The 23,950-nt window shown below is 35.1% G+C and overlaps 1 protein-coding gene across 1 annotated transcript; it reads left to right on the forward strand.

Annotated features, from left to right (window-relative positions):
- Positions 1-19,985: 19,985 nt before the first annotated feature.
- LOC111472673 (S-protein homolog 1-like) lies at positions 19,986-20,426 on the forward strand. Its single transcript, XM_023118276.1, has one exon. The coding sequence runs from the start codon at positions 19,986-19,988 to the stop codon at positions 20,424-20,426; it is 441 nt and encodes a 146-aa protein (XP_022974044.1).
- The last annotated feature ends 3,524 nt before the right edge of the window (positions 20,427-23,950 follow it).

The raw sequence follows: 23,950 nt of genomic DNA on the forward strand, positions 1-23,950 counted from the left end.
AATCCTGTTTAATTCAATCAAGTTTAGCAAATGTAATAATGTACCTAAAAATTATTAATTTGCAACGATACTTTAGTAAGTTATAGCAATTTCTACCGAGGGGTAGTCAATCACTCTATTAAACCAAGACATTCTTGACTTAAACACTAATCCCAGAATAACTCTTGTTCCTATAGTTTTTTAGTTATCGCTATTTTGGTCAAGAATATACTAACTCTTAGTAATTCTTCGTAAGTGTGGCCCACCAATTTCAAACCTCAGAGATCGGTCCCAACAATGCTATCGAAAATAAAAAAAACCAAAGTTGGGAATGGAACTAAGAAATCCTATCCATTTCTGAAGTTTGCGTTGTTTCGACTCCCATGTTACGACCCTCCGAATGGGTAGTTGCTCTAGGGCGACATGCAAGCGGAACATGGGAATCTCACAGTGCAACCTAGTGGTGGAGACCATAGGACGTGTTGATATACTTCCTTCTCCCACTTAGTATAAATATTTTCTCTATTCACCTTGTTATTGACTTATGCAAATACTTTCTGAATGGAGGACGCTCCGAGGGCGACACGAGGTCGAGCATGAATCTCACGGTGTGAATTTTTCAGAGAGCGTAAAAGGAAAACGATGTATCTCATATACCTTTTTCCTCCCACTAAGTATTTTAGATGGTTGGGTATACTCATTACTTAGGTATATTCCAACTAATTAAATATAACTCAAGTCTAGGTTTTTTTCCTAAAACTTATATCACTGAAGCATGCTCATAAAACTTGGCTAACTAAGGTCAAGTACTGGTTCGATCTCCAGGTAGTAGGTGTTTCGTAAACCGTCAACTTAAGTACCTCCAGTCTTAGACAAGATTGTGTCAGGTGAGCTTTCTTGTAATAGCAATTTTATAAGAAATCGACCTATTTTAACTATTAAAATTGATTGTGCTTGGTTCTTAACCTAAGTGAGCATGCACTTATCTTTATTATAGACTTTAACGTCTATTTCATTTTATGAAATTGAAAATAACCTATAACATGCATCTAACATGCTTTATATAACAATTATATAATCATCCATTCCATGCAATAATATAACAATTTATATCTATCACTCATGGAACCCTCAACATGCATACTATACATTATAACACTTATAACATACTTGGAATGCATGAAACATGTTTAGCATATGGTGGGATTTTAAATCTATATGACATACTTTATGCATATACATTTTCTATTTCATTAAAACATACATTAATAATGCATAAATAATTAAACACACTAAATTGGATTGGTTTTGGCATTTTAAAGCAAGCAATTAACTAAATTATTACATTGAACTGCTCCCGAGGATCATGAACCGAGTGAACCAACCCTTAAAAACGCTATCGAATAAAAAAGCCAAAGTTGGGAATGGACCTAAGAAATCCTATCCATTTCTGGAGTTTCCAAATTTGCCACTTGTCCTACTGAGCTTCAGACTCACTACTGTCAACGTCGTCTAACGCGTGCCTTCTCCCTTTTTGCCAACATTCACTATTTTAGAAATACGATGAGGTTTCTATTACCTATCTAATTTCTTCTAAATTTTGTAACTTCTTATGGGTACACATAGGTGATATGAACCACGACCAAGAAATTTCCATACCTCAAGGTCCAATTACAAGGATGTGAGCGAAGAAGCTACAACAAACCTTATACAGTTATATTCAAGCTATGGTGAGCTCATCAAAGGAAATTCTAAAAGACGCTGGAGACCTCTCTTATATGTTGTGCAAAGTTGAGGTTCAAGAAAGAGATGAATTAAATGCACTTTAAGTTGCATTTAATGAACTCCATTGAATTTATGAAACTAGTCCAAGGATGATGGGTATGCAAATCGATACTCTTTTACTCACAACGGTAGAAAAACTACTCTTATTCCATTGTCTCCAAAAGATGTATTTGTTGATCATTGCAAACTTGAATAGAAAAGGCAAGAGGCTGATGTAAAAGCAGAGATTGAAAAAAAATCAAGTGAAAAAAAGAGATTGAGTGAAAAGCAAGAGAGGAACACTCAGCCTAGAAAAAAAAAAGAGAGAAAGGCCAAATTAGTAAGCTTGTATGTTAGATTAAGTAAGGCTAGGAATGTTTTGCTCTCTAACCAGACTATTCTTGTAGTTATGTGCAAGGGGTCTTGTTACTTTACTAACATGCTTAACCCTACTTTGCCTAGTGATTTTGTTGTGGTTTTGCAAGAGTTTGAAGATTTATTTTCCGAGGAGATGCCTAGTAGTTTTCCACTACTTAGAGGGATTGAACACAAGATTGACTTCATTCCTGGTGCGCCCATTCCAAACCGACCAGCTTATAGGACTAATCCAAAGGAGGCTGAAGAGATACAAAGGCAAGTAAGTGAACTCCTTGCTAAAGGGTATGTACGTGAAAGTTTGAGTACTTGTTCTGTTCCAATTATTCTTGTACCTATGAAAGATGGTTCTTGGCGTATGTGTGTTGATTGTAGGGCTATAAACAAGATAACTATAAAGTATAGGCATCCAATTCCCAGATTGGATGATATGCTTGATGAATTGCATGGATGTAGTCTTCTTACTAAAATTGATTTAAAATCGAGTTATCATCAAATTCACATGCATATTGGGGATGAGTGGAAAACAACTTTTAAAACCAAGTATGGTCTTTATGAATGGTTGGTTATGCCTTTTGGATTAACTAATGCACCTAGTACATTCATGAGACTAATGAACCATGTCTTACGAGAATACTTAGGTAAGTTTGTGGTTGTTTATTTTGATGGCATCCTTGTTTACTCTAAATCTTTAGATGATCATATTACCCATGTACACAATGTTTTGACTACTTTAAGAAACGAATGTTTGTATGTAAATTTAAAGAAATATAGCTTTTGCATGGAAAAAGTTAACTTTCTTGTGTTTGTAGTTTCATTTAACGGTGTTGAGGTTGATGAGGAGAAAGTGAAGGCTATAAAAGATTGGCAAAACCTAAAAATGTAAGTGAGGTAAGAAGTTTTCATGGTCTTACAAATTTCTACCGTAGGTTCATTAAGAATTTTAGTACAATTGCTTCACACTTGAATGAACTTGTTAAGAAAAATGTATCCTTTATATGGGAAAAAGATAAAGAACATGCTTTTAATACTTTAAAAGAAAAATGAGTTCTGCTCCCTTGCTTGCATTACCTAATTTTGAGTCTACTTTTGAAATTGAATGTGATGCTAGTGGAGTAGGAATAGGTGTTGTATTCATGCAAAATCAAAGACCTTTAATGTTCTTTAGTGAGTAGTTGACTGGTGCATCTTTGAGGTATCCAACTTATGACAAAGAGCTTTATGTTTTCGTTCGTGCATTGCAAACCTGGCAACATTGTCTTTAGCCTAAGGAGTTCATTATTCATACGGATCATGAAAGTTTAAAGCATTTGAGTGTACAAAATAAACTCAACAGACGACATGCTAAATGGTTAGAATTTATTGAAACATTCTCTTATGTCATAAAATATAAACAAGGTAAGGAGAACATTATTGCATATGCTTTATCACGAAGGTATGTCCTCCTCAATACTTTGAATGCTAGGTTGTTGGGTTTTGAACACATAAAAGGATTTGTATCAACATGACATGTTCTTTGCTCTTTTTGTTGAATCTTGTGAAAAATGACTCATTGTAGATAATTACTTGTTGTTAGATGGATTTTTGTTCCGAAAAGGCAAACTTTGCATACCATCTTGTTCCATACGTGAGCTACTTGTGAGGGAAGCTCATGGAGGTGATTTAATAGCACACCATGGAGTTCCTAAAACTTATGATATGCTCTCTGAACAGTTTTTTGGCCTAAAATAAGACATGATGTTCATAAAGTTTGTGCTTGTTGCATAGCATATAAACAAGCTAAGTCTAGGCTTCAACCCCATGGTTTATACTCCCCATTACCAGTTCCTAATGGTCCATGGATTGATATATCAATGGATTTTGTTTTAGGTTTATGTAGAACTAGGAAAGGTTATGATAGCATCTTTGTTGTGGTTGATCGATTTAGTAAAATGGCTCATTTTATTCCTTGTCACAAAACTGATGATGCAAAACATATTGCTGACTTGTTCTTTAGGGAAGTTGTACGATTGCACTGAATTCCTAAAAGCATCGTTAGTGATCGTGATGTAAAATTTTTAAGCCACTTTTGGCATGTTTTATGGGGTAAGTTAGGAACTAAGCCAGTCTATTAAACTACTTGTCATCCTCAAACGGATGGACAAACTGAACTTGTTAACAGAAGACTTGGGAGGATTGTTTGCCATTTATAGAATTTGCATATAATAGGGTTGTTCATAGCACTACTAAATGTACATCTTTTGAAATTGTTTATGGCTTTAATCCTTTAACCCCCCATTGACTTGTTACCTATACCGTTACAAGAGTTTGTGAATTTTGATGCAAATGCAAGGTTGAGTTTGTTCATAAACTGCACAAGCAAGTAAAAGAACAAATTGAGAAACAAAATTCCAAGGTTGCCACTTGAATTAATAAAGGATGCAAGATTGTCATCTTCAAGCCAGGAGATTGGGTTTAGGTGCATTTCCGAAAGGAAAGATTTCCTACTCGAAGAAAATATAAGCTTTTACCATGAGGAGATGGACCTTTTCAAGTTCTTGAGAGCATCAGCGACAATGCTTATAAAATTGATTTACCAGGTAAGTATGGTGTTAGTGGAAAGTTGAAATTACGTGGAAGTAATGACAGGTCAACCAGTCAACGAAGACTTGTTGTGAGACACCACTTTACTTGCTAAATCGCACACGTCCGAGTATACCCTCTGTAACTCAAACAGTACAAAGGAATTGGAGCTCGATCTGCGTGCTCAATCCTACCCAACCTATTCACTAACCAACAAAATGATGGAGTTAATATTACACATGCAAAAGTAATTTGAATCTTAGGCACTCTTAGAAGATCAATTATAGTAAATAACTAGCATGTTCATGAGTATTAAAACTCAAGGTCTTGAAGTACTAACCTTTTGTAGTTCAAATTTCTTTTTCCTTACGAACCGGTTTCGAACCACCACTAGTGTCTTCTCCACTATTCTCTGGCCTTAGAACGGGATTGTGAAATCCGGTGAGTGACTAAACTTGGGAAGGATTTAGTATATATGAAGAGAGAGTTTGTGAGAGTTTTTCTCAAGGTTTTTCCAAGGGAGAAGTTCCATGTACCTTGATCACTCTATTTATAGAGTCATGTTTGCATGTTCATGCAAATTTGTGATCACCAAATTTTGACACTCAAGCATCCAAGTTTGAGTTAACCAAATTTTGAATCTCAAATTTCCTCTCAAATTTGTGGGGTTTATTTGGCAAAGCATGCAAGTTTGGTTACACCAAATTTTGACACCTCAAAATTCCACTAATATGGACTTTTCAATTAAATGAAAGTCAACATTTTGAAAGGAACAATCAATTTGAATTATAAATTTCAAATTAAAGTAATATTAAATGATTAATTAAACTATTTAATTAATATTTAATATTAATTCAAATAATTCTGACACATATTTGATTAAGATATTTAAATCTTATTTAAATATTTTAGATTCTCCCTTTTTGTTTAATTCATAAATAAATAAAAATATGCTGTTAAATCTATCGTATATATATAGTGCATTCTCCCTAATTTGAATTCGAACACTTCGAACTCACGCGTCACACTGTTCTATGGTTTAGTTCGATATGAGCTAACAGAGGAACCTAATGGACCTATAAATCATGGGCTCCAACAATCAAAGATTAACCGGTTAAAATCATTAACCTTGTTAACCAACATTCGTTAACTACTAGGACATTCCACTATAGCCTAGTAGTTGCACTCCCCTCACTATAGATATATTTATATCCATTTGATATAACCATGATTAGTAAGTCGATCCTTCACAGTTGTTCGTAACTAGAGCTGGGTTAATTTACCGTTTTACCCCTGATGTTACTTCTTGTTTCTTATGTCTCACTGATCCTCTAATGAACAATTGGTTTGTGGTCCAACCAGTAAACCGAATCCCTCATAGGCCAATGAGAGGGTGGGACCCCTTGTTCAAGACCTGGAGTCAATACTTAAGAGAACTACCTCTCTTCTATCCCTAAAAGTGGGTAGGAGTGAATTCCATCTTGCACCCCACGTCCCCAGCCATTTACCCAGTCTTACCCCTGAAATGGGAGGCTTATTGAGTCAGTGAACTTGAGCCACTCTCACCCATGAAAATGTAAGGATAATTCCGAATAAACAGGAGTTCATGGTTAGCTCAGGATTAAGATCTAGTTACCTAGGTCATCAAATGAAAAGAAAACCAGTGTCAACAGTAAACGACATTATAAAGTGAGAGTGATTTTCTTCATGGTCCGATCTTATGCAATACTCATTGTATAGGACGCCCCCACTCACATGTCTTCACATGTATAATTTTAGTGATCACATTGTTTATATCATATACAAAAGTGGGCCGCATCCATAGTGTCCCAGAATAAGGTACTTAGTCTTATCCTTATACTATAGATCATTTTGACTATATACTTGAACTTGATCAACTCTTATGTCTCTACATATAGTTCAAGTAATCATACTATAGCTAGAGTGTTCTTAGTTTATTGGATTTAGATTAATGATCGTAAAGTTCACTTCATTCAATAACAATCTTTACGGAATAAACAACAATAATAACTTTATTGAAAATAGAACATGTTTTTGTTTACAAACTATGAGTTTTAGGACGTAAACCCAACAGAGAGAAGGTTTCTTCATAGTCCACCCCCTCTCTTTAGGTATAACCCTTTGCTACAAGTCGAGCTTTTGAGGTTTGTTCCTTACCGATTTAATCTCATTTCCTCTTATAGATATATTTGCAACCAATAGGTTACCCATCTGGTTGATCTACAAGTTTTCAAACTGAATTGAAGTACATTGACTCCATTTCAAGATTCATGGCTTTGATCCACTGATCTCTATCTTCATCATTCATTGCCTGTTTATAGGTCAATGAATCCTCAACGCCATCATCAGGTATGATGACTTGAGTTTCTGCAAAACCCAAGTAACGATTGGGTTGAGTTATTACCCTCCCACTATGTCGAGGCATTCTCAACTCTTGAGAAGGAAGTGATTGACCAGAAGTGCAGCTCCATCAACAACTCTTGTTGAAGAACCAGCCTAATCAACAACTCTTGTTGTTTTATCAATAGCTTCTTTATAAATCAAACTTAATACTAGTTTGTTGCGAGGTTGATGATTTCTTACATGGTCTTCCTCTAAGAATGTAGCGTTTGTTGATACAAACACTCTATTTTCTTGAGGGTCATAAAACAAACCACCTTTCGTCTCCTTGGGGTATCCTACGAATATACATAATTTTGAATGACGTTCTAATTTCTTGGAGTTTGTCAACAACACGTGCTGGGCATTCCCAAATCCTGAAGTGACGTAAGCTACCTTTACGCCCTTTCCATAACTCATAAGCTATTTCTGAAACACTCTTAGAAGGAACCATGTTCAAAATGTATGTAGCAGTCTCCACTACATATCCTCAAAACGAATCAGGTAATTAAGCGAAATTCATCATAGACCGAACCATGTCTAACAGAGTTTTATTTCTCTTTTCTGGTACACCATTCTATTGAGGGATACCAGGGGCTGAGAGTTGAGACGTTATTCCATGTTCTATCATATAGTTCTGAAATCTTAAGTCCATATACTCTCTATCTCGATCTAATCGAAGTGCTTTAATAGTTTTACCTAATAGATTCTCAACCTCAGTCTTATACTCTCTTAATTTTTCAAGAGCTTCAGACTTGTGATGCATCAGGTAAAGATAGTCATACCTTGAATAATTATCAATAAAACTGATGAAATATTCATACCCTCCTCGTGCTTTGACATTCATTGGACCACAGATATCTGTATGCATGAGTTCTGAGGTTTCATTGGCTCTATAACCTTTTTTGGAAAACAATCGTTTAGTCATTTTACCCTCAAGACAAGACTCCCATGGAGGAAAAGAGTTGTCTTCTAACTCATTTAGAAGTCCTCTTTTAACCAATCTCTCAATCCTATTGAGATTAATGTGGCCTAGTCTTAAGTGCCAAAGATAGGTATTAGGAGAAATCTTTTGTCGTTTATTTTGAGTTTCAGCTGTTTTAAACATCTCGGTATTTAAAATATCTTTTGTTTCACTCGGTTTTAACATATATAAGTTGTTTTCTAGTTTTGCAGAACAAATATGAATACCTCTTTTGCAAATGAACACTTCATTGATTTCAAAAGATTTTTTTATACAATTTTTCTAATAAACAAAAGATAGATATTACATTTCTTTTCATTCCAAGAACAAAAATTACATTATCTAATATAATGAATCTATCTCCAAAAAAACAATTTTAAATTTCCTATTGATCTTGCTGAGACAACCTCTCTTGTTCCAACCTTGAGTGTTATCTCGTCGTCCGCAAGCATTCGCTAGGAGCTAGTTTCCTGGTAAAAAGAACAAATATGATTAGTGGCCCCTGAATCTAGTATCCAAGTTGAGTTGTCATACTCTACTAACATATTTCTACAATGAGTAAATCATATTTACCTTGTTGTGTCTTTTCGGCTTTTTTCTCTGCAAGGTAGTTTGGGCAATTTCTCTTCTTGTGCCCGTTTTCGTTGCAATGGAAACATTTTTCTTTATCTGCTTTTTGAACCTTGTGTTTGGGGTCAGTAGAAATCTTATTTTTCCCCTTACCCATTCTTCTTTATCTAAACAATTTTAGAAGTTGAAGGTCCAGACTTATTTTTGGATGACGATCCTCGTAGTAATTTATTAAAGATAACAACATTTGCTTCTCCTCTTTGTCCCTTGTTTGTTAAGAGGGACTGATAAGTCTGTAGCTCATTGAGAAGAGCAGTCAAGTTATATTCTATCTTGTTCATCATCACATTTGTGCGAAACTGGAAGAAGCTCTTCGAAAGAGACTCCATGATAAAACTGACTTGACTCTTCTCATCAATGACATCTCCATTTTCTTCTACCACATTGAAATGGACCATGATGTCCAGGACATGTTCTCTAACTCAGGTCCCTTCTTTCATACGACAGTTGTAAATGTATTTTATGACGTCATGTCTAAGGGAGAAGGACGGTTGTCCAAACATCCATTTCAAAGATTCCCTAATCTCTTTAGTAGTACCCATGACATCGTGTTTCTTAGCCAAAACATCAGATAGGCTGGCTAAAATGTACGCTTGGTTTGTCATTTTCCTTTGTCCATCTGTCATATGCATCCCGAACTGTTCGGTTTGCATTTGAGCTGGGGTTTGGAGGACATTCCTCAGTTAAAACAAACCTTAAATCATCAATTACAAGTATTATGTTTAGGTTTGATTCCAAGTTGCGTAATTGTCGCCGTTTAATTTCTCAGAAGCGAGTAATTGTACAATTGAGTTTGTCATGCTTTGATATAAAGAAAATTCTATTAGATATTTGATTTAATCCTCTTTATTCCAATCAGGTTTAGCAAATGTAATAATGTACCCAAAAATTATTAATTTACAACGACACTTTAGTGAGTTAGAGCAACTGCTACCGAGGGGCAGTCAATCACTCAACTAAACCAAGACATTCTTAACTTAAACACTAATCCCAGAATAACTCATGTTCCTATAGTGTTTTAGTTATCGCTATTTTGGTCAAGAATATACTAACTCTTAATAATTCTTCGTAAATGTGACCCATCAATTTCATACCTTAGAGATCGGTGCCAACAACGCTATCGAATAAAAAAGCCAAAGTTGGTAATGGACCTAAGAAATCTTATCCATTTCTTGAATTTTCATTGTTTCGACTCCCATATTACGACCCTCCGAATAGGGAGTTGCTCTAGGGCAACATGCAGGTGGAACATGAGAATCTCACGCTGCAACCTAGTGGTGGAGACCATAGGATGTGTTGATATACTTCCTTCTCCCACTTACTATAAATACTCTCTCTATTCACCTCGTTATTGACTCATGCAAATACCTTCCAAATGGAGAACGCTCCCAGGGCGACACAAGGCCGAGAATGAATCTCACGGTGTGAATTTTTCAGAGAGCGTGAAAGGAAAACGATGTATCTCATATACCTTTTTCCTCATACTAAGTATTTTTTATGGTTAGGTATACTCATTACTTAGATATATTCCAGCTAATTAAATATAACTTAAGTCTAGGTGATTTTTTAACACTCATATCACTCAAGCATGCTCATAAAACTAGGTTAACAATGCTTAAGTACTAGTCCAATCTCCCGGTAGTAGGTGTTCCGTAAACCGTCAACTTAAGTACCTCCAGTCTTAGACAAGATCGTGCCAGGTGAGCTTTCTTGTAACCACGATTTTATAAGACATCGACCTATTTTAACTATTAAAATTGATTGTGCTTGGTTCTTAACCCTAAGTGAGCATGCACTTATCTTTATTATAGATTTTAACGTCTATCTCGTTTTAGGACGTTGAAAATAACCTATAACATGCATCTAACATGCTTTATATAACAATTATATAATCATCTATTCCATGCAATAATATAACAATTTATATCTATCACTCATTGAACCCTCAACATGCATACTATACATTATAACACTTATAACATACTTGGAATGCATGAAACATGCTTAGCCTATGGTGGGATTTTAAATCTATAGACATACTTTATGCATATACATTTTCTATTTAATTAAAACATACATTCATAATGCATAATTAATTAATCACGCTAATGTGGATTGGTTTTGGCATTTTAAAGCAAGCAATTAACTAAATTATTACATTACTAATTAAAAATAACTTGAACCGCTCCCGAGGATCACGAACTGGGTGAACCAACCCCTAAAAACGTTGAACCATACCCTAATGGCAAAAAAAACACTCGAACCACCTTTTCCATCTTCTTTTCAACTTGCTTTCTCATAAAACCAGAATGCTTATAAAACCTCACTGCTAAAATGCTCATGATGAACCAAAATAGGTAATGAATTTTATGAGCATTCTGGCAGAATTGAATAAACCATGAGTGCTCGTAATTTTGATACCAAATGACATTGAACCATGCCATCTGATAATCCCTGTATGAGTAAGAATGAGGAACAAAAGGGTTTGAACAAGTCTTCTCCGTGTATGGATCTTGATTCCAATACGTCGGGTTCATGACTTTGAAAATTTTCAATTTTGAATACGCGATTTTCGAAGGGTCATCGCGACTCGGAATATGAGTAATTTGAGGCAAACTCGATAGACCTTTGGATGGGTTTAATTAAGCCCAAATGAATTTCAAATCCAAGAAAGCGGATTTTTGTCTGAAAAAGTTTTATTTTCGGTTTAGATACAACTAAACCGTTTCTTTTGACTATGGCCAAAAATGTTTGAAGATGTTTAAAATGTAGATCAATGCTTTGAGAGAAAATCAGAACATCGACAATATAGACAATTGAAAATTCTTGAAAAGAATTGAAGATATCATTCATAATTTTTTGAAATTCCGATAGAGCGTTTTTTAGCCCAAATGGCATAATGTTCCACTCGTATTGTCCGAAAGGGATGTTGAAAGCCGTTTATACTTGTCTTTTACTGAAATCTGGATTTGCCAAAATCCAGATTTCATATCAAGTTTTGAAAATACTTTCGCATTTGAAATTCTTTGCATTAAATCTGATTTATTTGGAATTGGATATCTAATCCATTCCAGAATCTTATTTAAGAGTTTGTAGTTTATTACCAGTCGTGGAACTCCACGCTCCTTCTCTGCGTGGTTGTTGACATAAAAAGTTGCACATGACCAGGGGCTCTTTGATGGTATTAATAAGACCTTTCTGCAGAAGATCATAAATTTCTTCTTTGCAGAATGTTAGTAATTCTTTATTCATTTGAATAGGTCGGGCCTTCGTAGGAATATTTTTCTCCTCGAAAGGTTTGATATAAGAAAGATTAACTATGTGTTGCTTCCTATTACAAAAGGCATTAGGGACAGTTGAACAAATTTCCGAACAAATTTCCCTTTCTATTTGAGCTTGTAATGTTTTGATTTTAGATTGGACGGTCTTGCTTTGAAGCTGTTCTTCTATTCTTTTGAATGAAATTTCTTCCTTCAGAAAAGAAATTTGTTTTTCTTTATAATTTAATACATTTATTGATTGAATAATTGTAATTGAATAATTGTATTCTTTTGAAGGTTATTTATTTCATTAATTCTTATAGGGGAAAGACAATTAAATTTTATCTTCTTTCCTAAGGCTTTTGACTTTAACCCTTTTTCAGTTATTTTAAAAGGGTATAATTGAGTAATGAAAGGAGTACCTAGGATTAGTTCCTGTCCTAAGTCCTTTACTAAGAGGAAGGAATTTACGAAGCAAATTCCGTCATTACAAACATGGACTTTTGATAGTTTGTAATTGGTTTTGAGTTTGTTGTTGTTTGCACCTCTAAGGCCTTCGGTAGTTTTTTCAAAATACTTAGTAGGTATTAGGCCTTCTTGAATGCAATTTTGATCGGCTCTAGTATCTATGAGAGCCTTTAGTGTAATTTTGAAATCATAAATTTTCAAGGTAACGAGAGCTTACCATTTTTGATATTGAGAAGTGGTGATGGCTCCAACGAAGGAACTTTGAAAATCATCTTTGTCCAGGTTTGGTTACGTCGTTTCCTTTTGTTCGGGCCGCCTTTCCTGAAGGTTGAGAATTTCTTGGCGAAGCATATAGGATTCTAACCTGGTTTCAGATCTTAATACCTGTACTTCTTGTTTGAGATTATTAATCTCTTTGTAGGTCTTGAGTAGTGAGTTCTCTCGGTTTTTCAAACCTTTGGAGAACTGATTGAAGTCTGTAGGGATTTCTTTCTTCCCTTTCAGGTGGTTTAGAGATTGTCATAGCATCTCTAAGTCGTTGAGCAATTTTCTGTTGAATTTCTGGATCTTGAATTTTCTCTACCACCTCAAGTAGAATTTCTTGATCCTTTGTAAGGACGTTTATGCATCCTTCGCACGTCCTTCCTTCTTGTTCTGATTCGTATTCTGTGCTAGAATATGAATCGGATCCTTCTTGAAGTTCGAGGATTTCTCCCTCGCTTGATTGTTCTGAGCCGGTTAGAGTTAGCCGTAGTAGCTGATTTTTCAGCTCTTCATCTATATCCAACTCGTTGATCTTTCCTCTGATTGGACACTTGTTAGCATGATGTCCTTCTTCTCGACATTTGAAGCAAGTTTTCTTTTTCTTTCCTTTATGAATTTTTGTGGGAGCGTACCTTTTCTTAGAATACGTTGACTTTTGAGGTTGTACAAGCTTAATCCCATACTTTTCTCTAGGCCTGTACGCATTATAAGGCTTTGAATGCGTCCTAACCTTCTTCCTTCTGGAGGTTGAGGGGGCTTCTATTCCCTTGCATCCATATTGATCGCAAAATCTTCCAAGCTCTTTTTTGTTTGATATTGAAGAATTGAGCTTGTTTTGGATCTTTGACTCATTACAAAGTCTGAGTCCTTCTATGATGAAGGATGCTATTGATCCATATGACAAAGTCTGCCATGGAATTGTTCCATTATACTTTGTCTTCAAACCGTCTTTGATCCTTCTTGAGAAGTGCTTTGGCAGTCCATTGACAAAATTCTCTTTCCAGAATTCCAACGAACTATCTGATCTAATAAGATCAGAGTAGGGCATTTCAGGTTCATGAGTATTTCGGCGGATCTCTCCGGTATTTTAGGGGGTCGCCAACGAAGAATTCTATGAGGGCATAGAATAGAGTATTGACAGCATCTTCTACCCTTCCATGTTGTACTTCGGTCCTAGTTGATGGACCTTCTTCTTTGATGATTTGAATTGTTGGCCTGATGACATAGTGGTTTAATATCTGTTAGCGGGTTGATTCGTCAAGATATTTGTCCCACCAGTCTTTGAGTTTCCTGGTGAATCCGATTACTAAGACTTGAGTTATTTGATGGTCGGATTTATGGCCCTGTAGTAATTGTCAAACGACTTCTTCCAATTGGAGGATGTTTTGAATATACCTCGCCTCTTCTGGTAGTCTTCCAGCCTCTTTGAGTTAAGGTGCATATTTGCAAAATATTTTCTTCAAACCATTCGAAGAACGGTATGTTTTCCTCTACGGTTTCCATATGAGAATACCACTGAGCTTAATTCACTTCGCTCAGCTTCTTTGTAAGTTTGGAAGAAAGCTTTTCTCTTTGAAGAGTTGGCAACTGACATAAAATCTGTTTTCAAGAATTCTTTGTCTATCTGGAAATTAGCTGTAATAACATTTAGCTAACTTTCGTAGACGGATTGAGTATCCATATCTGTATGGGTTGGAGATCTTGAGCCATCTTCATAGTGAATTGATGCTATTTTTTTTATCATAACTGACTTCTTTTACCTTTAAGGGGTCATACATTGATCTTGAAACTCCCGACGTACTTGGTCTAGAACTCAAGAATTCTCTTACTTTTGATTCAGACGAAGGCTCTTCATTGAATTTTATTTCAACGCTTCCATCGTCATGTTCAATGATTTGTACTGGGTTTTGAGATTCCTTTCTCTTCGGAAGATTAGCATCTTCTATTTTCCAGAGAGTATTTCTGGTTATCTGATCCCAAGAAAGAGTTCTTGGAACAGTTACCAGGACCTTCTAGATATTACATTCATGTGGTTAACAGGCTAAGCAAACTTGGGTTGCTAGTGCATTGTCAGTCTAAAGACGATGACTTGGGGTATCATCGTTTGCTTAATCATGGAGATGATTACCAATAGAACTTCAAGGTTAACTTTTGGGGAACAACCCTCTATTGGTGCAAATTGGAGACGCCACATGCATATGTCTCTTTTGAAAGCTTTTGGCCTGAAACGCAACACTTTGTAAGTTTGGAAGAAAGCTATTGGTGCAACCGTCACAAGAGTTTGTGAATTTTTATGCAAATGCCAAGTTCATAAACTGCACGAGCAAGTAAAAGAACAAATTGAGAAACAAAATTCTAAGGTTGCCACCTGAATTAATAAAGGATGCAAGATTGTCATCTTCAAGCCAGGAGACTGGGTTTGGGTGGAATTCCGAAAGGAAAGATTTCCTACTCAAAGAAAATCTAAGCTTTTACCATGAGGAGATGGACCTTTTCAAGTTCTTGAGCGCATCAACGGCAGTGCTTATAAAATTGATTTACCAGGTGAGTATGGTGTTAGTGGAACTTTTAATGTTGTTGATTTGAGTCCTTTTGATGTAGGAGATATCTTGGATTTGAGGACGAATCCTTCTCAAGAGGGAGAAAATGATATGAACCACGACCATAGAATTTCCATACGTCAAGGTCCAATTATAAGGACGAGAGCCAAGAAGCTACAACAAACCTTATACAGTTATATTCAAGCTATGGTGAGCTCATCAAAGAAAATTCTAGAAGACGCTGAAGACCTCCTAGTATGTTGTGCAAAGTTGAGGTTCAAGAAAGAGATGAATTAAATGCACTTTAAGTTCCATTTAATGAACTCCGCAAAAAGAAACAATAAAGTGCAAATTCGGTCCAGAATTTAAAACTTAGGAAATTTACCATTTCTTTAAATTCAATGGAATACTACCTTTAGATCATAATGAACTCTAGCTTCCTGGATGAATCTTGGGTGAAAGTCCCCCAATATGAACCTACTAAAAGTTTAGAACTTAATTTCAAGAAACGAAATTAGAAAAAATGAAATGCTTGCCTACGCTTCATTCATTCTTGACGGAATTGAATGGTAACACCCGAGCTGCAACAGATACATAACTCTTACTTTAATACCTTAAATTTGGAAATTTTCTACCTTATAATTTGAGTGGTCTGGGTGTTGGGTTTTATATCCTAAAACTCATAGTTTGTAAACAAAAACATATTCTATTTTCAATAAAGTTATTATTGTTGTTTATTAAATAAAGATTATTATTGAATAAAGTGAACTTTACGATCATTAATCTAAATCCAATAAACTAAGAACACTCTGGCTATAGTATGATTACTTGAACTATATGTAGAGACATAAGAGTTGATAAAGTTCAAGTATATAGTCAAAATGATCTATAGTATAAGGATAAGGCTGAGTACCTTATTCTGGGGACACTATGGATGCGGCCCACTTTTGTATATGATATAAACAATGTGATCACTAAAATTGTACATGTGAAGACATGTGAGTGGGGGCGTCCTATGCAATGAGTATTGCATAAGATCGGACCATGAGGAAAATCACTCTCACTTTATAATGTCGTTTACTGTTGAGACTGATTTTCTTTTCATTCGATGACCTAGGTAATTCAATCTTAATCCTGAGCTAACCATGAACTCCTATTTATTCGAAATTATCCTTAGATATGCATGGGTGAGAGTGGCTCAAGTTCGCCGACTCAATAGGCCTGCCATTTCAGGGGTAAGACTGGGTAAATGGTTGGGGACGTGGGGTGCAAGATGGAATTCACTCCTACCCACTTTTAGGGATAAAAGAGAAGTAGTTCCCAAGTACTGACTCCAGGTCTTGAACAAGGGGCCCCACCCTCTCACTGGCCTGAGAGGGATTTGGTTTACTGGTTGGACCACAAACCAATGGTTCATTAGAGGATCAGTGAGACATAAGAAACAAGAAGTAACCTCAGGGGTAAAACGGTAAATTGACCCAGCTCTAGTTACGAACAACCTGTGAAGAATCGACTTACTAATCATGGTTATATCAAATGGACAGAAATATATCTATAGTGAGTTGAGTGCATCTACTAGGCTATAGTGGAATGTCCTAGTAGTTAACGAATGTTGGCTAACAAGGTTAATGAGTTTAACCGGTTAATCTTGGATCATTGGAGCCCATGATCTATAGGTCCATTAGGTCACTCTGCTCACTCATATCGGACTAAACCATAGAATAGTGTGACGAGTGAGTTCGAAGTGTTCAAATTCAAATTAGGGAGAATGCACTACATATATATGATATATTTAACCGCATTTTTGTTTTATTTACAAATTAAACAAAAAGAGAGAATGTGAGATATTTAAATCTTATTTAAATATCTTAATCAAATATGTGTCGGAACTAATTGGGATTGACATTTCAATTAATATTAAATATTAATTAAATTAAATAGTTTAATTAATAATTTAATATTACTTTAATTTGAAATTAATAATTCAAATTGATTGTTGAATCAAAATGAAGAAAGTAAAAATGTTGACTTCATTTTAATGGAAAAATACATGTTAGTGGAATTTTGAGGTGTCAAAATTTGGTTTAATCAAACTTGCATGCTTGCCAAATAAACCCCACAAATTTGAGTGTCAAAATTTTGTTAACTCAAGCATGCATGCTTTCCACATAATCCCAAACATTTGAGTGAAATTTTGAGTGTCAAAATTTGGTGATCTCAAATTTGCATGAACATGCAAACATGACTCTATAAATAGAGTGATCATAATACATGATAGGTCTTCTTGTTGGTGAAAAACCTTGAGAAAAACCTCTCACAAACACTCTATGTGAATATACAAAATCCCTTCCAAGTTTAGTCACTCACCGGATTCCACAATCTCGTTCTAAGGCCGGGGGATAGTGGAGAAGACACTAGTGGTGGTTCGAAACCGGTTCATGAGGAAGAAGGAATTTGAACTACAAAAGATTAGAATTCAAACTCATTAAGTTTTAATACTTATAAACATGCTAGTTATTTACTATAATTGATGTTCTAAAAGTGCCTAATATCCAAATTGCTTCCGCATGGGTTATATTAACACCATCACTAGGATGACGTGTATAGAAAACAAAGAATAGAGAGGAGGGGAGAATTTGGGTTTTTGTGGAAGGAGGAAAAACAATAAGTATAGAGGACGCCAATCTGACACTTTAATGAAATACTTAGCAAAAGATTTATCTCTAGTCCTAGTAAGAGGATCAATGAGTGTCAGTTTGGTTGTAGGATTGTTCGATTTGACTATGATATTCCAGGAAAGGATTCTTACAAGTTTGATGTTGAAACTCGACCATGATTTGTTTTAGAATTAGATTCGAGAGATTTATAATTTCGATAAGAAAATATATTTTTTCCAAAATTTGAACTCAATTATTATGATCTCTATCTTCCTAAAATAAAAATAAAAATGGCATCGAATTAGTTGATACGAGATCTTTATTCTTCGTGAAGAAACCAAGTCATTTCTAGTTAACGATTGGAAGATAAAAAGCAATCCTAAAAAATAGATTGAGATGCGTCGCACAGCGAAATCTAGAAAAATTGAACGTTGGAAGAATCGACCGTGGATACACAGCTGCTGGTGACGAGAGAGAAGCGTATTAGGAAAAAGTTGAAATGTATCACAACGTTGTAGGAATGACGGGTCAACCAGTCAACGAGGACATGTTGTGAGACACCACTTTACTCGCTAAACCGCACACGACCCAATCTAACCTCTGTAACTCAAACAGTACCAAAGAACTGGAGTTTGATCCATGTGCTTAAAATATTCCCGACCTGTTCACTAACCAACGACACGCGTCCTGCGACTGTACCTCCGCTAGACGTGTGGTAAACTCGCGTTGAGAACATCTTTTGTGCCTTAATATCGCATGGTATGCGCACGTAAAAAACTTATTTGGTGCTAGAAAAGCACGTGAGCACGTGTATGGACTTTCTTTTTGTCCTGTAATCCTACTCGAGAAGGCACACAACAAATCTGTAAGTAACAACATGAAAATCTACGAAGCAGTACTTGTACAATTCGCTTGTTTATGAATGCATGCTAGTAAAATTAATCCTAGGTAGCTATTCTTGATTAACAACTACCTAGGAAACTTATTAAGTGTGAAAATAGACTTGCTAGTTGTTTAAAGTTTTTGTCTTACCTAGTGTACTGTCTTGATATACTTTACTACTTGTGTAAGTAATCAGGTTATGACAGTGGATGAGATGTTTATTTATCAGCACTCTGGGTGCTGAATGGATGTTATCGCCCCATTAAGCACGTGTGACTCTTGGTGAATGATTGTGTGATCCCTCCCTTTTGAGAATAAGCAACAGAATCAAGTTAAGTCTAGGGTAAGCACGTAGGTTGGTGGGTTGAGACTTAGGATTGAACACCTTTAGATGTCTAAGACGAATGGAATCATGGAGGGCAATCAGAGGGTGAGACAATATTATAACAAAATAGTGTGCGCACATAAGTAATTTACAGCACGACAATATTTAGAACACAAAATAAGAAACGAACTCAAAACATTTTAAAACAAAAGAGTTAAGGACGACGGGTGAGGTTATTCTATTGCACCTGCCCAAGAGTCCACTCCCGACTTCGACCAGCTCCTTACCTGAAAAAAAATGGAGAATAAAGAATGATTACAAAGACCTAGTATGCAGTCTGCTTGTAGGCTCTCAATCGTGTGGTTGATATGCTAGGATACCACACTCTTTCTTGTCTGGTTCTTGTTTCTTATTGTAAGTACTTAGGCCCACTTGTTTTTCACTTGGGGTTCTTTTCGTGATTTATTCTAAGGACCTTGGTCCTTGGATTCTAAAACCTTGGATCCTTTAAGGGCCTTAGTACCATGATTTTTGGTTCTTGGTTCTTGTACTTAGAACTAGGGTCTTGATCCATGTTCTATGAAATACTTTCTCTATTTTATATTTTCTACGGGAAAGTATGCATATTTTGTTGTCCATTTTATGAAAGAGTTTTAAAAATCAATCAAATATTTATTATTCTTGGGCTAGTAACTATTATCTATTGGAGGAATTTTGTTATTGAAAATCTAATAAATCTCTAAAATTATCCCAAAATTAACCTTAAATTGTGTTGCATAAGTGAAATTAGTTAAATGATTAAGTTTTTAACCACCATAGCATGCATTTACATAGTTTCTTGCATGTATTATAAGTATGTATATTTATTCACATGTCCAAGACAAATTGGTAGTTAAGCTAAAGGTTGATTAGGAAATGATAAAGAATATTGTCGTTTTCTTTCTTTTCACGGTGGCTTTAGTGGGGGCTGAGGTTCCAAGGATCACGTTACCACCACCAGGACCTTCTAGATATTACATTCATGTGGTTAACGGGCTAAGCAAACTTGGGTTGCTTGTGCATTGTCAGTCTAAAGACGATGACTTGGGGTATCATCGTTTGCTTAATCATGGAGATGAATACCAATGGAACTTCAAGGTTAACTTTTGGGGAACAACCCTCTATTGGTGCAAATTAGAGACGCCACATGCATCTGTCTCTTTTGAAAGCTTTTGGCCTGAAACACAGCACTTATGGCTCCGTGATAGGTGCAAACATGGAACTGTAGGAACTTGTATTTGGACGGCTAAAGATGATGGAATTTACTTGAGAAACTTTCTTGCTAATGTTGATGAATTGATACACAAGTGGATCTAAGATAGAGAAGCTTTATTATCTCCTTTTGGTGGAATTATCCTTGAGGAACAATTGGGATAACACAAAAAGGTTGTTGTTGTTGTTTACTTTTTTTTTTTTTTTTGTATGAAATTTATTTGATAATGAAGTGTATTGTTGTTCTCCAAAATTTTAAATTATGAAGAAAAAAAATAAATTTGTATATGAATACAAGTTTTCAAAATTGTAATATTGTTTTTTATTAAAACTAAAAAAATAATGATTTTTACTGAACAATCTTAGTGAAAGTTTAGAATAATAAAATCTAAAATAGGTATTAAACGCTCATGTTACTGCAATCTTCACATCGATTTTAAAATAGCATGGTAGGCACAATCCTTGAATTTCCATATATCTTATTAAAAGTTTCACATATTATATTGTAGTTCCACAATCTTTCTTGATGTCCGATCTTCAAGAATTTGGATCTCCGACCAAAACTAAAAATATGAAAAAGCAAACAAAAAATGAAAAGTAAAATAAAATAAAACATGAAAATTAAATAAAATATAAATTTAAATGAAGATAAACAACACCAAAATTAAATACAAAATAATATTTAATTACAAGAGGGTGCTGTTAAATTTTTTTATGAAGGCCAAAATGGTGTTGGGATATACAAACACAACTAGTGAGGCAAACACCTTATATCATGTAAAGTTATATTATTTGGTTAATAATGCAATCACACACAATATATGACTATGACCTATCGATCAAACCATAGCATGACCTTAGGCTTTTTTCAATTTTTGTCAGAGTTGGATGCATGGTACTTTTCTACACACGGCCCACGTACGCATACATGGACCCATCAGACAAATTGGTATTGTAACGACCCAAAATTTTCTACTTTATTTAAGGTCTCTACTGTATAGGTACCATAAACATTGAATAAGGAAGACTTCATTTAAATTCCATAAAACATAACCTTTAACTTAAAACACACCCATGGACTTACATGTTTCGAAAACATCTTTAAAACGACACAACAAAAGGCCCAAAATAAAATAAATAAGCGTTTAAGTTTAAAACATCCTATTCTAGCCTAAGTCTAAGAAAATAAATACCACTATCCTATGCATATGCCATGATCTCAAGTTGCGATGTCGTCGTCAGCCGTATAGGAATGTCTCGCCTTAACCTGAAAAATATAGTAGCACATGCTTGAATATTTAAAAAAATACTCACTAAGTGACCCTACTATTGGGGTTAAATGCAACAATCATATGCAATGAAATGATGGGACCTATCTTTCGTTTCATTTCGTTTCTTTTTCCCTACGGTGCTGTCCTAACGGGTAATTGTGGACGTGTACCATATACTCTACACACAGCTCATACGTGCGAGTATGGGCTCACCAGCTAGTTCGCACACCGCTGGGCTACTTTCCTTATCCGGTGGGCATACTCTGGGAGCCCCTTATGTCGGGACCCGTTAAAACGAGTAATTGTTACGGCAGCACTATGCAAAGCATAATGATCGTTGTCCTGCCATTGGATGTACGCATTCGTACCCTCGTAATGGGATAGGGGTATCCCCCTAGATGCATGAACACACATCATGCATGAGGTCCCAAAACTTTTCCATTTTCATTATCCTTTAATACAACCCCGCTAGCATTATGTACATATCATATCATTTTTCATATCGTTTCAGATATTGTTCATCATTCATATCATATCGTTTCTCATTCTTCAGTTCTCAAATCATACATAATTCTAACGGGGTTATATTTCATGCCATTTATCGTAATTTCATGTCATTCATATCATGCTCTATACACACAATTTAAGAGAACGTACCTCAGTCATTTCATCATATACACATCATACCATGACATATTACATCACAATGTATCATATCATAAACAAGTCATAACGTAAATCATAGTCATATCGTTTTCTAACTTATCATAGCCTTAACGTTCTTATACCTATCACAGACATGTCATTACATGAACGTACCTCAGTCATATCATCACAAGAACGTAACCTAACGCTATCGTTCTATCAATTCTAATGCTATCGTTCTATCAATCTATCACAAACCTATTCCTTTCTACTCATAGCCTAACCGTATTCTTTCATCAATCTCTCTTATCCATATCAATCCGGTATGTAACCTAACCTTAACGTTTCATGAACGTATTTTAATCCTATCGTTACATTTCGTTTTATGCATCCTTCTCGTATCCTATCTCAAACATATCATTGAACACATCGTACCGTAATTATTATCAAACAATTCACATATTATTAACATATACATAACAAATAAGAAGCATATTGATCCACAGACAATTCACACATATCAATTTATATGACACGTGCAGAACCACGAGGCACTTGTCAATAGAAAATATAACCATGTCGATAGTATGGTCACTTACTTGGTTAGCTGAAGTCGTTGTCACCAATATATCTTTAATGAAAGTTCGATACCCTCCTTTAAAATCCAAGTCAACCTATGTGAGCCAATGACATCAGTTTCAAGTTTGAACTCTATACAATTATTTCTCTAATTTAAATTGTCAGTGTTAAATTCATATTTACTAAATTTAATGGAGTTACTTGCCTTTGATCTTTACTTTTTTATTTTAAAATTCTGTTTAACAAATCTTTCCTCAATCTTCCCTCTTTCTGGGTAATTTTTTTCACGGCCAATTTTGTTAATCTATTTCTACTTCCAAATCTTCATTTTTTTTATTATTATTCCTTTTTCTTTTTTCTTTTCCGTTAACAGTATTATGGAATTCCATCTCTAAAATATAATTGGCTATGATTTCCTAAAACTCATACAAAATTCTTTTCATTTAATCTCTAATTCAAAACTAAATAATTGTAACCAAATTAATATTATTTAATAAAATAAGATGAAGATTTAAAATACACTACTAACCTCTTCAAATGACATATCTCCTAAATCTGCTTCAACCTTTTTTTTTCTATTTGTTTTGGTAGGAAGGAAGAAATTTTGGGTAAATCTGCAGTTTTTTTACGAAAAGGAATTCCTGATTTGTTGCTTGATTTATTTTGAGGGGAGGAGTGGTGAGAGATTGAAGGAAGGAGGAGGGATCCGTTACCAAATGTTTTTTTTTAATATTTTTATTAGTTAGTTATTTATTTATTATTGTTATTTTTATTATTATTATTATTATTACTATTTTATTTTATTTTATTTTTCCCCATTGTTACAGGTATACGTGCCCCTTAGGTCGGACTTTGTCCGGCACAACACAATACACGTCACTGGACCCTCATAAAAGAAAAGGTCTTCATGATAACATGTCGAACATAAATATCGAAGGTATGCATCCGTACTAACATAACATAATGGGGAAGTATCCCGATACACATGACATACATACATGCACGAGGTCCCATGCTTTTTATTCATAAGATAACATTTATTTCATTTCCTTTCTCCTTCCCTCCATAACATATTTCATGTATGTATAACACATACATGGATAATCATCACATAATCCATCACATAACTTTACA

Source organism: Cucurbita maxima, unplaced genomic scaffold, assembly GCF_002738345.1.
Source record: "Cucurbita maxima cultivar Rimu unplaced genomic scaffold, Cmax_1.0 Cma_Scf00083, whole genome shotgun sequence".
NCBI classification, from domain to species: Eukaryota; Viridiplantae; Streptophyta; class Magnoliopsida; order Cucurbitales; family Cucurbitaceae; genus Cucurbita; species Cucurbita maxima.

Coding starts and splice junctions, on each gene's coding strand:
- LOC111472673 (XM_023118276.1), top strand. CDS start 19,986: ATGATAAAGAATATTGTCGTTTTCTTTCTTTTCACGGTGGCTTTAGTG.